The sequence below is a fragment of the Podarcis melisellensis genome (genome assembly GCF_964234715.1).
Source record: "Podarcis melisellensis genome assembly, chromosome: 12".
NCBI lineage: Eukaryota > Metazoa > Chordata > Lepidosauria > Squamata > Lacertidae > Podarcis > Podarcis melisellensis.
The window spans coordinates 32,864,572-32,876,473 of record NC_138544.1 but is presented as its reverse complement, the minus strand read 5'-3'; the positions used below and the strand labels follow the sequence as shown (position 1 = coordinate 32,876,473).

The following is an 11,902-nucleotide window of genomic DNA, read 5'->3' as shown; positions in this document are numbered from 1 at the left end:
TGGCTGGGAGCCAGGTGCCTGCTCATTCCTCCATTTTCTTTGCAGGGAGGGAGACTTTTCCCAACATATACTTTGTTCTGGCCAAATCCCTGGAGTGATGTAATGACCCTCAGGTACTGGGGCAGAGGGAAGGAAGGGGTCCTTGAGAAACACATTTGGGGAGTCTGTGGCTTCCAGCAAGTGCTTTTCAGAAGCATTGCTCCCTCCCAACAGGGGAGGCTGAGCATAGCCATCACAGCTAGTTGCCTTTGATAGGCCTCTCCATGCAATTGTCTAGCCCTCTTTGAAAGCCATCCCATCCAAGATGCTCTTGTGATGCATCTGGTTCTCCTATGCTTCCTTGCCCCCAGAAGGAGATGACTATTGTTAGATCCTTTGGTTAACATCTATCTGGGCTGGAAAATATTAAGAATCAGAGGACTGGTGAGCTTCCCTTGAAGCACAACTGATCAAAGGCAGATCTGTTAGTACCTTGATAAAGATGCTCAGACGACAAAGGATGCTATCATACCCCACAAGCATCTCAGAAAAAGCTCCCAAGCTGATGGAGAAGAGAGCAGTTAAGTGGTCAGTGGGGCTCCAGGTTGCTGTTTCTGGATCCCACCACAGCCCTTCCAAGTTGCCTAAGAAATCAATATCATGACAGTATTTTCCTTGCACCTCTTCCTCATGATCCCACGTGGGGCCTTCTCAGACATATGCTGTTTCTGAACCAGCAGATCCCACCAAACCATGTAATCGAGGACCCAGTCAGAAAAGGAGTGTGCACAGTCATACTAGAAATAAGTAAAATAAATAAACAGGCACTAGAAGTCACCCCAGAACTGGCCCTACTGAACACCTTCCAATATAACTGCCCACTCAGAATAGAAAGCGCTCATGACCCACTGACAGCATACAATTCAATATGGCTAACTTGACCCGACAACCCCCCTCACCCACGCACAAACAAATCCCACTGTGGCCAGCCAAAGATGATCAACCGCACCCTAGGCCACCCCAACCTCTTTCACTATCAAGGAAACATAACAAGCGAATAGAAAGAGAACTTCCCCAAGTGATGCTGACAGAAAAACCCCAAGCATACATTAAATAAAAAAAACTTAAGCTTTTCTACCCCAGTCCCTCTCTCCTGTCCCGTCCCCCGTCCAGGGCTGGATTTAGATGAAGAACGACCCTAGGCTACTTCACTTGTGAGGCCCCTCCCAATCCCTCACTCTCACGACTAGAAGAAAATGGAAGAGAGTTATAAACAAAATTGAGTGAAGCCTAGGATGATGGTGGGTATTTAAAATTCTGCAATTCACAATTTCTCCTCTAAAGGACATCAGAAAACTTCATCAAAAATTGTTTATCTAAGTTTGTCACTTAAATGCTCAGTAAAGAATGCTCAGTGTGGACAACCTCTCTTTAGACATTGTGGCCCTTAATTCATTTTTAATTCTTTTGAGTCTTGAAAAACTCCTCTCTCTGAGCAGTTAGTGACCATAAAGCTAAGAAATATTGCTTCCACATTAGGAAATGCCATCTGAATTTTTTCCTTGTATATAATTTGATAAAGGTCTGTATGAGACAGAGAATGCTCTACTGTAAGCCTATGGCTTTTCTCATGCAAAAGTGAAAGTGCAAAAGTTCATCTTAGGATGCACTTGAAGGATAAAATAATTTTATCCTAAACCTATCTCTTGAAGAAAGTGCAACTAAGGCATCAGGTGCACTTCTGTCTTTTTTTTTTTTTTTTTGCTGTTCCCTCACTCTTTGTCTCCTTGTTTTGTAGTTAACATTTGGCTTTTGCTTGTTTCTCAAGCTCATCAAAATCTTCTCTTTAAAAAAGCCAGAAGTGAACTGTACAAACTTGCACAAGAACTCAGTAACAGGTCTGATTTCTGAAGGGCTTTGCTGACCTTGTGAAAATGACCTAGCACACGGATTTATATCTCTTAAGATTCTGCAGATTTTGGCTGTGAACTAGGGCCCCACAATTTTTTTTCAAGTTGGGCCCTACAGTTTCAAATTGGGCCCCACTGGCTGGCCCTGAGTCTCATTGTTGCTGGGCCCGAGTTGCCCTGCTCTTGGATGAAGTCTTGGGTTTGCAATTTTGGGAGAGGGGAGACTGCCCGCTGGGGGGCTGGGGAGACCTCGATTTAGAGGCTTCAGTCTACTTAGACTATACATAAATCCGGCACTGGGGGCAGGGTTTACCAAGGCCCCCACAATATTTTATTCAAGTTGGCACCCCTGGTAGGTCCATCCGAGTCCTACAGTTTAATCTCTACACCATGTTGGCTCTCCAACACTTCACCAGATAGTGAGCAAGCTGAAGAGTTCCCCAGGAGTTTTATTCAGGCTGGATATTAAAGCAAACAAACAGAGGAGGGGCATGGATTAAAAAAAATACACCCTGAATATACACTCTGTTGTTTCTCTTCCACTGTTTTTTCTGTAACACACGAATCCACTTGGAATATGCACGTTATTTGAAAAAAACACCCATGCAGTCCTCAGGGATGCAGTGGCACCCTTGAAATCTTCATCTGACTTCTACAAAGCGTCTGAACACACACACAAACTCACATCCTGATCATGAGATGCCAAGGGTGATTTTCTCTCTTGAAAAGCACATGTCAAACAATCACTCTTTTCCACTTCCTCTTTCAGCTCTATGTCCTTTTCAGTATTAATTCTGCTGTTCTCTTGCAAAAGCAATATGTGTGTGCGCATGTGCTTTATCACTTCTTGTATCTTTGTGGGATAGTATGAGGGAGAGGGGTAAGAAGTGACCATTGAACTAGCACACAGCACTTCCTCAAAAATTCAAGTGTGCCAGTGGGCATAAAACTGGTCAGCAACCCCTGATTTATATCATGGAGTGAAGAGGTTTTGCAGACCTGCACCACAATCCTGTAAGCCAGGGGTTGCCAACCCAGCACCTGCGGGTGCAAAGGCTTAATGGATTGTATTCCAGGATAGGCTATGTATCCTGAATGGCATGCTGGAGAAGCTTTAGCTGGGAACTTTGGGTGGCAGCCAGTAGTTGGGTGTCTCTCTAGACATGTCCTTTATTAGGTCAGTCATGGTTACCTACTTTGACTTCTTAATCTGTTTCTTCACTCTCCCAGGTGAACATTGCAGTTTTAAGTGGCTGGTGTAAATCCTATAGGAGTTTGTCCTTGTCTGAAGGTCTGGAGAAAATGTGGCTACGTTTGATGTTTAGTTGACAATAGATCATGTGATACACTCTTCATGGTAAATATAGTAGTTTGTTGGTATCTGGCATAATAAGACAGTGTTTATATGCCAATTGAATAGTTGCACAGTGGTGTTCAGAAAGTGAACCTGCTGTGTAGACTTGTGAAGAATCAGTTTGATGATGAGGTGGAAGTTGCTCCAATTCTAGCTGTATTTCTCAAGGTCCCACCCCTCATACTGGTTTTCCTATCCTTTCTTTATGTATCCAACTAGTCTGAATGCTAATGCCTCTTCTCTGCAAGGCCATTGGGGTTGGGATTTTTTGTTTTGCTCTGCTTCCTTGCAGAGGGCAACCCTCCCCTGCATGAGGTTCAAAATACTCCCATCCTGAAGCCCAAAAGTCAGCAGAAAAACTGGATTTTTTCCAGGCCCAAGTACCACCTGAGATATTTGTACATATAATATACTGTATATCAAGCACTGAATTCCCTCTGAATAAAGGCAAAGAAAAATCATAGAACACACCAGTAAGCCAATTACTAAAGGAGCTGATCCTTTCAGCAAGGAATAATAATAATAATAATAATAATAATAATAATAATAATAATAATAATAATTTATTATTTATACCCCGCCCATCTGGCTGGGATTCCCCGGCCACTCTGGGCGGCTTCCAACCAAATATTAAAAACAATAAAGCATCAAACATTAAAAACTTCCCTAAACAAGGCCGCCTTCAGTTGTCTTTTAAAAGTAAAATAGTTGCTTATTGCCTTGACATCATCTGGGAGGGCGTTCCACAGGGCAGGCACCACTACCAAGAAGGCCCTCTGCCTGAGCTCCTAATCAAATTAATTTGTGAATAAAGGCCAAGTGTAATGCAAGCTTTGGTATTACAGCTGCAGTCCTAAGAACACTTGCTTGCTGATTTACATATATGCTCACCAAATATTACACAAGCTGCCCAAGATGGCAGCTTAATATTGTAAATGGGTCATTTAGATATACAAAACAGGTTGGTGGCAACAGGTTCTTTTAACTTTCCAGATTTTTCTTTGAAATAGTAAATGGAATTAAATTGGGGGGAAATATGGGCTGGCATTTCATGCCAATGGTGTTGTGTGTACTTCATGCACAATTAGCACACATCCCACAATAATCACCCATCTGTAAGCACCCTCAGATAAAAATAAGGGCATACAGGTTAACTGTACTTTCCCATAGTAAGAGTCATCAAGCAAGTCAGTTCCCTACCCCTGTTACATAAGGTTGCAGCCTCTTCTTGTGAGCTGTGTGCTGCATTCATTTACAATGCACAAGAAACAATATTTTATAGAGAGCTTGGAAAAGAAGATGAACACTGCAGAATGACAACCTGAGACATTCACACTCGCAGAATTTTTAACAAGGCATTCACAAAAGGGGAAAGAAGTGTCAGTGATTGATTAAAGCCAAGAAATGAGAACTGTTCCTGGTAAATAAAAGGTACTGTAAAGGTAAATGACCCCTGGACAGTTAAGTCCAGTCAAAGGCGATTATAGGGACGCGGGTGGCTCAGTGGTCCTGGTAAATAGGGGCAGCTGGAAGAACATAAGGGCTTAAGTTCCATTAAGCTGTGTTCTTAGAAAATAGGTGTAAGTTCAAAAGGCAAGTGGTTGAATTTAATAAAACTGCATGCTTAATAAAACCCATAGGCAAGGGTTGCCATAATGGCATTTTTTGTCAGAGTTCTCTACCGGCTTTATCACTAACCAGCCTTATCTTGCTAGACCTATTTGTTTCGCTGTGCTTGTTTTTCCACTGACTCCTAACATTTTCTAAATTTACTCTCCCCCTTTTGAATCCTCAGACAGCTGTGAAGCTCTGTCTCCCTAGCAGCAGTGTTGACAAAAACAAAAGTCACTAAGGCTGAAATCCTATACCCACCTGGCACTAAATCCCATTGAGCTTAATAGGTAAACATGCTGTAGCAGTGCAATCCTATACCTATCTGCTCAGAATCAAGTCCCATTGAATTTACATGGGCAAAGAATTGCAGCCTTAATCAAGAGATTTAACAAACCATTAAAATTTAAAAATAAGTTAACATTAGCTGCTTTTTTTGACATGATTATATTGGCAGAGAAAGCTGTTTGGATTAGCTTGGTTAAAGTTTATTCAATCTGCCTGCAGGGTATGGGCTGCTGTTCTGCAAATGGGTATAAACATCGGGGTGGCAACAGGGTTGGAGTTGTTTTTCAGAAATGTCCTTCCTTGTAATGGTCAACCAAAACTTGGAAAGGAATCATAAAGAAAGAAAGAATCTGTAGATTTGCTAATCCTGTTTTGCTGACTTTGATCATAGCCATTTTGCCCTCAGAACATTCCAACAGGAGTTACATATTTAATTTTTCCAAGCCATGAAGCTGTTCAGTAACCCTCACCTTCCTGCAAAATTTTCTATACAGACTTTAAAATACAGTGAAATGAAAAGAACAACTAGAGCTGTTGGCTGTTAATCCAGCTTTCCCCTATTGATAACCTATAATGCACAATTAAACAGCTTTGTCAGCTTGCTGGATGTGGAAGACATTTTATCTCAATGTGAAGTTTAGTAGGGGAAAGTTCACGGAGCTGTGAACAAAGATTTTCCATTCGGTGTGTGGCAGCACTGAGATGCTCTGCATTGCCTCCACGGCTCAAGTTTAGTGGGGGAAAGGTCATTTCTAGCGGCAGAGGCACTGAACAACATCCTCCCTGCTTCTCATATTTCGTAGAAGTCAGAGTACAGTATTTGGATCACTTCCCCACTGCACTAAGCCTAGATGGTAAAAAATGTGTCTGCATCCAGAATAAACTTGCAGTAACAAACATTCATCTTCTGTAAACAGGAGGCAGCCTTCTGCATTTTTCTCTGGTTGTGGAACAGTTTACTTGACCCATTTGGAACACCCACAAACCTCTTTTTTAATACCCAATGTACCTGCATTTTAAATTTAAATATTTTTACCAGAGGTTCAAATGGAGGGAAAAAGTTATTAAAATCATTTTCCATGCACAGCCTACATGGGTCCCTTGCCTGTCCATATGGCAAATGTCGGGTACAATGAGCTGTGTATGGGCTGAAGACTGGTGCAAGCATGACCACCTTGTGAATTGTTCAGTCTGGTGAGAAGGCCTCACCTCCTCTGAGTTAGCCAGGCTGATGTGGCTTTGGAGTTTAGCAAGACTGGCGCTAGTAGTGTGGCTGGACTTTATTTTTATTTCTATTTTTGGCCCCATAATTTTGATTTTGCCCTGTTGTGTATAGTCTGGATTATTTCACTGAAGTACTGACAAAGGGATATTTATTGTATTGTTTTTTTCTTATTTGACAGTATTGATAGGTTATGTTAATAAGCTTTTCATGCTTTTTCAAGCATTGTTTATTTGGGTAATAAGCTGGAGGTTTTTTTCCTTAAGTGATTCATAAATTTTACAAAACAAATAAATAAATTACCTTTCTAGAAGCTTCTAAGATTGTTGTTTGCTCTAGTAAAATGTTTGGCCCAATGCAAGACATGATATTCTCTATCTTTCTCCCTCTCTATCATATTTTGATGGAGAGAGCATCACCTAGCAAAGGCTTCTAGCATGCTTGACTATACTTAAATAAGTATAATGCACCAAGAAAACTGGAACAGTCAGATAATGTCAGTCCTTCGCAGTCAGTTGACATTTCAAATGATGCACCTAAAGACCTTAAAGTAGAGGAGATTCTCAGAGAACACAACAAGATTATATAGGACAAGCACCAATTCACTCTTACTGAGTAACAATTCATTTTGATTTCATAACCTGTGAAGTGGTATGTTAAAAATAATGAACTGTAAGGAAACCCATGAAGAGTGTGATTATCAAAGCTTACTGCATCTGACCTTTGTTTGCTGACTTTTATTGTAAGGCAGTCAAGACAGATAATTTATATCATCCCTTTCCTGTACTTTTTAATGACCTTAGATTTAAATTTTTTAAAAATTGGATGCATCAAACAAAAAGTTAGGCAGCCAAACAAAATGAAGGCATCCTTATGTATTAGAACTTCTCAAGGTTGTTATTTATAAACAGTGTCTTAAAAGCTAAGCACATTTCCTAGCAGGGAAACATGACTCCTTGCCCTTATCCAGACATGCGTCATACCTGTTTTTGTGCATCCATTATGTCTCACTCTTTTTAAATAAAACTTCCTCTTTAAGGCTGCTTTTCAGAAATATAGAGTGCAATGTTTACCAACTGGTGCTGAGCAATGCATTTTCATTTGGCTGGCTCTGGCTGCGTGGGAATCCTATTGAGAAGACTGGCGGCATATGTCTATATCAGCAAGGACCAGTTGACTGCTCCTTGCTGATGCTAACATAAAGAACAAGGATAGCTTTTTTTTTCCAGGTCACAACCTGAAAAATGAATTATAGAATAAATTTCTATAATTTAAATATAGCAGGGAAGGCTGTAACCAGATGACCTGCACACTTGCTCACTGTGCTATCCATCTGGTAACAGTTGATGGGCAACTCCAAGGCCCCTCCTTCTCTTTCTTCTTAGGGTTCTTTATGTTTAAATCAAACTTGGTTTGGACTTTCCTTCAAATAAAGGACTCCTTTAAACAGAGGATACATGACCATCCTCTGACATCCATGACCGTCAGGTGTGTGGGAGAGATCCAAATCAGGAGTCAGGGGCCCAATCTGGGTTGAATCCCCTGTACCTACTATTTACAGTACAGTAGTACCTCGGTTTTTAAACATCTCGGAAGTCGAACGTTTCAGTTTTTGAACGCTGGAAACCCAGAAGTAACTGCTTCAGTTTTCGAACGCTTTTCAGAAGTTGAACATGCCACGTGGCTTTCGTATTGAGTTTTCCGCATAATGCCTGTAGGAGTTGATAGCAGTCATTCACTTACATGGAAGAAAGTAAAAGGGAACACCTAAAGGCAACATTGTTTGGCAAGTTGTCCTTTCAGGACCCTAATGTCTGGGGATGTGAACAGATCCTCTCCCCTTGTGTCTCACTGATTGAAACCCATTTCTTGCGTCCCATGTTTTAAATGGGAAACTCTGAGAAGCAAAGCAATCTCTAGCTGCATTGCCTTCCCATAGGTTCCATTCCTTGGTGTAGTGGAATGCTGGGAGAGTGGGATGGAAAATTAGAAACTCGTGTAATATACTTGCAACCTGTCTACCTGCTGGCTGTGGTATTTCTAGGAGGAGGATTCATGTGCTCAATGGGATCCTGACCATGTCAACTCTGCACAAAGACACATTGCACTCCTTGCTGGATCCATGTCATTGTAGAGCAGGCCACTCAGTGTCGTGGATGGAGATAAGCTTGTGGAGCCTAGCTTTTGCCCTTACCACAACAGTGTCCCCTTTACTTTTTCCTGTATGAGTGAATAGCAAATTTTGATCAGAGAATGGAAATGAGAGCACTTGAGGATATCACCAATGTGGGGGCTATGCCATGGAGGCTGTGTACATAGTAACTTCTACTCTGGCTCTAGTGTGTTATCATCACTGATTTTTGAATCCTTGTATGCACAACATCATACAACATCATATGCGGGTGGCAGGTGGCGCTGTGGGTAAAACCTCAGTGCCTAGGACTTGCCGATTGTGTGGTCGGCGGTTTGAATCCCCGCGGCGGCGTGAGCTCCCGTCATTCGGTCCCAGCTCCTGCCCACCTAGCAGTTCGAAAGCACTCTTAAGTGCAAGTAGATAAATAGGTACCGCTTTCTAGCGGGAAGGTAAACGGCATTTCCGTGTGCTGCGCTGGTGCTGGCTCGCCAGCTGCAGCTTCATCATGCTGGCCACATGACCTGGAAGTGTCTTCGGACGGCGCCGGCTCATGGCCTCTAGAGCGAGATGAGCACGCAACCCTAGAGTCGGTCACGACTGGCCCGTACGGGCAGGGGTACCTTTACCTTTTTATGCACAACATCAGCCATGATGCGTAGCTATTCTGTAGTTTATTGAGAAATACTTCTGCTTGATGTTTCAAACCAAAAGAAAATCTTAAGCCACAGTCACTTCACAGTTGAGCTGTGGGTCTATGTTTGAGACAGCCACTGCACATGTACAGATAACAGTGCATGCATAGGTGAATGAGAGTTTTGGTGGGGTTGCAGGGGCAGGAAAACTGAACAGGGAATGTACTTTGGGTGATGAAGGCACCCCCACTTCCTCTCTAGTGTGTACAACAATGCCCACGTGTGACTTGAAATGCAACTGGTGTGGGTGAGAACAACCTCGCTGCATTTTCAGCTCCTAATGTGTACATAGCCAGAGTATCCCACTTGTTCCCATCTGCATAGAGCCACATGGGTTCTGTTTTTTGTTTACACTGAAGTGCGATTGAATGCTGAGAAACTGAAAATACAATGTAGGTAGATTTAAAAATATCTAGCTATTCGGTGTTTAGACCTTGTCATGGCTCCAATTAATTCCTGGTCCCAGCTCGACTAATTATGGAACAAATTAACTTTCCACTTTAAAACCTTTCACATTTATTCAGTTCTCATTTTAATCCCTTACTGTTCTAAGTGAGACTGTCCAGAATTTTCCATCTCTGATTATAAGTCTTCTGTTAATCTCCACTTTACATTTATTAATGGAAGTTTAGACCCATTTGTTTTAGTACATTCTGAACCCATTAGATGTTCAAGTGTCCTTTCAACTAATCTGGGAAGAACCTTATGCTAGACCTAGTAGACGTCAGTGAGTTGATTATTATGGTGCTTACAGGCTAATATTAGACCACTTGCACTCAGCTGCTTGATTGGAGGTTTTAAAAAATAGTGAGGCATGCCATTTGACAGACCTTGTCTGCACGTAGTACTTTTCCTGCATGAGGGAGCCATGTGGCAATAGGGTAAATCAAAAGGCCATGTTAAGAAAAGAAGAGTTTAGTATTAGGTAGGTGACTTTTTTAAAGGACACATATTATTTTAATCAAACAGGGAGTTATAAATTCCAACATGAAGGCAGGGCATGTGTTCCACCATGTGGAGTCTTACAATCCAACATTTAGCAAACTACTTGTATGTGATGAGAAAGCAATTCATTTGAGGGTTTAAGTGTAAGCATTTCACCCTCCAGTTGATGCAAAATATTATAAAAATGACAAATCCACATTGCAGTAATGGTAAAGCTATCTAACCAGGAAAAGGATACAGTATCTGATGAAAGTGGTAGATGGGGTCAAGTCTGCTTGTTTGTGGAAATGGAAGCTGGGAGTAATTTAGCAAAAGTAACAACCAGATTTATTTTTAAAAAAATGAAACTACAAGGTTCTTTCTGTTAATACCACCAGGAGATAAACAACCTGAAATTATTGAAGCTTTTAGATTTTCCATTGTAAAGGAAGTATCACTGATGTACATGAGCTTGTGTCTGTCAATACAGTGTTACTCAGATTGGCCAAAGGTTGCAAATTTTCCAGGATAGGCAGAAATTGCTGCCATAGTGTACTTTGCTTTTTAAAGCGTTAGCGACTTTCAAAGGACAGTTTAGTGCTGCTATATCTGCTGACGCCACCAGTCTGGACATGAAATGGTATTGGTTATGAAAATTATTGCTGCTGTGTAGGCGACAGTAGCAACTTTGCAAATACCAATGATTCCTGTATTTGAAAAGATTACACATTTGTAATCCACAGCAGTTTGAGCACCCATTAAATATGAGTCAGGAGACTCATTCGCTTTATCACTGGCTTAAAGAGAGAGGAAGTGACACCGCAGCATGTAAGCCTTGAAATAACAATTTAACTCAGCTATTTCCAATTCCCTCTTTTATCTTTCCCCACTTTTTGTTCATAGTGTGTCTTGAATATTAAAAATAACTCATTTATTTGCAGAAATTAATTTTGCAGCCAAATTATATCCGTTAAACATTAGTGACAGCAAAGGTTAATGCAGCAGCAATCAGAATGTGCAAATGGAAAATATAAGCTGCTTCCTGTGGCAGTAATGAGGATACACAAGAAAGCTGAGTGCACACCTCACTTTTGTTAACCCCTCTTGTGTGTTCTGCATGGATTGTTCCTCATCTGCAGGATGCTGCATGCACAACTCCAGGGTTGCCAGACTTCCAGGTCCAGCCTGAAGTCTCCAGGTTTGGTCCCCTCCAGGTGGCAGGTGGAAGGCTTGAAGCTCTAGGTGGTCAAGAGTGCCTTTAATAAAATATATATTATTAAGAAGACTGTGAGTGCAGCTTACAAGCTGGTTGTGAGCCGCTTTGAGACTCCTTAGGGTAGTGATAAAGCGGGATATCAAATCCAAATAAAGCGGGATATCAAATACAAGCTTCAGCCTGGTAGGAGCTGGCTATAAATTATAGCATAGACATGTCCTCTATTTAGTATTTTAAGTAGTGGTCATCAGATCTGCTTGGGGTTCATTGCATGATTGGAGTGATAAATATTGAACGTATGTCCCTATGGTAATGATGAATGAATGAATGAATCAATCAATTTATTTCGGTCACTGACCAGAATGCAAACATATACAACAACAGAGAGCATATAAATATGAATAGATTAAAAGTAAGCTCTATGAGCTGATACACAATAAATAATTCAGATATAAAACAGCTAAAATATATAAAGTAAAACCTTGACCGCAAATTTAAAATATATTAAGACATTGGCTGTTAGGTTCATTCAGAGCTTATCTCCTTAATTTTATAGCAGCAGCAGCACAGAA

The 11,902-nt window shown here is 41.3% G+C and overlaps 1 protein-coding gene and 1 long non-coding RNA gene across 2 annotated transcripts in view; both read left to right on the top strand.

Annotated features, from left to right (window-relative positions):
• The first annotated feature begins 2,209 nt into the window (after window positions 1-2,209).
• The window catches only part of DYNC1I1 (dynein cytoplasmic 1 intermediate chain 1), a 219,519-nt gene continuing 209,826 nt past the window's right edge, over window positions 2,210-11,902 (top strand). The window contains exon 1 of the mRNA XM_081882855.1: window positions 2,210-3,246. Coding sequence (XP_081738981.1) covers window positions 3,244-3,246 — 3 coding nt within the window. The 5' untranslated portion in view covers window positions 2,210-3,243. The remainder of the gene's footprint in view (window positions 3,247-11,902) is intronic.
• Window positions 9,307-11,803, top strand: LOC309353545. The gene is made up of 3 exons (XR_014161929.1): window positions 9,307-11,292; window positions 11,329-11,425; window positions 11,510-11,803. It is a non-coding gene; the product is annotated as an uncharacterized lncRNA (long non-coding RNA).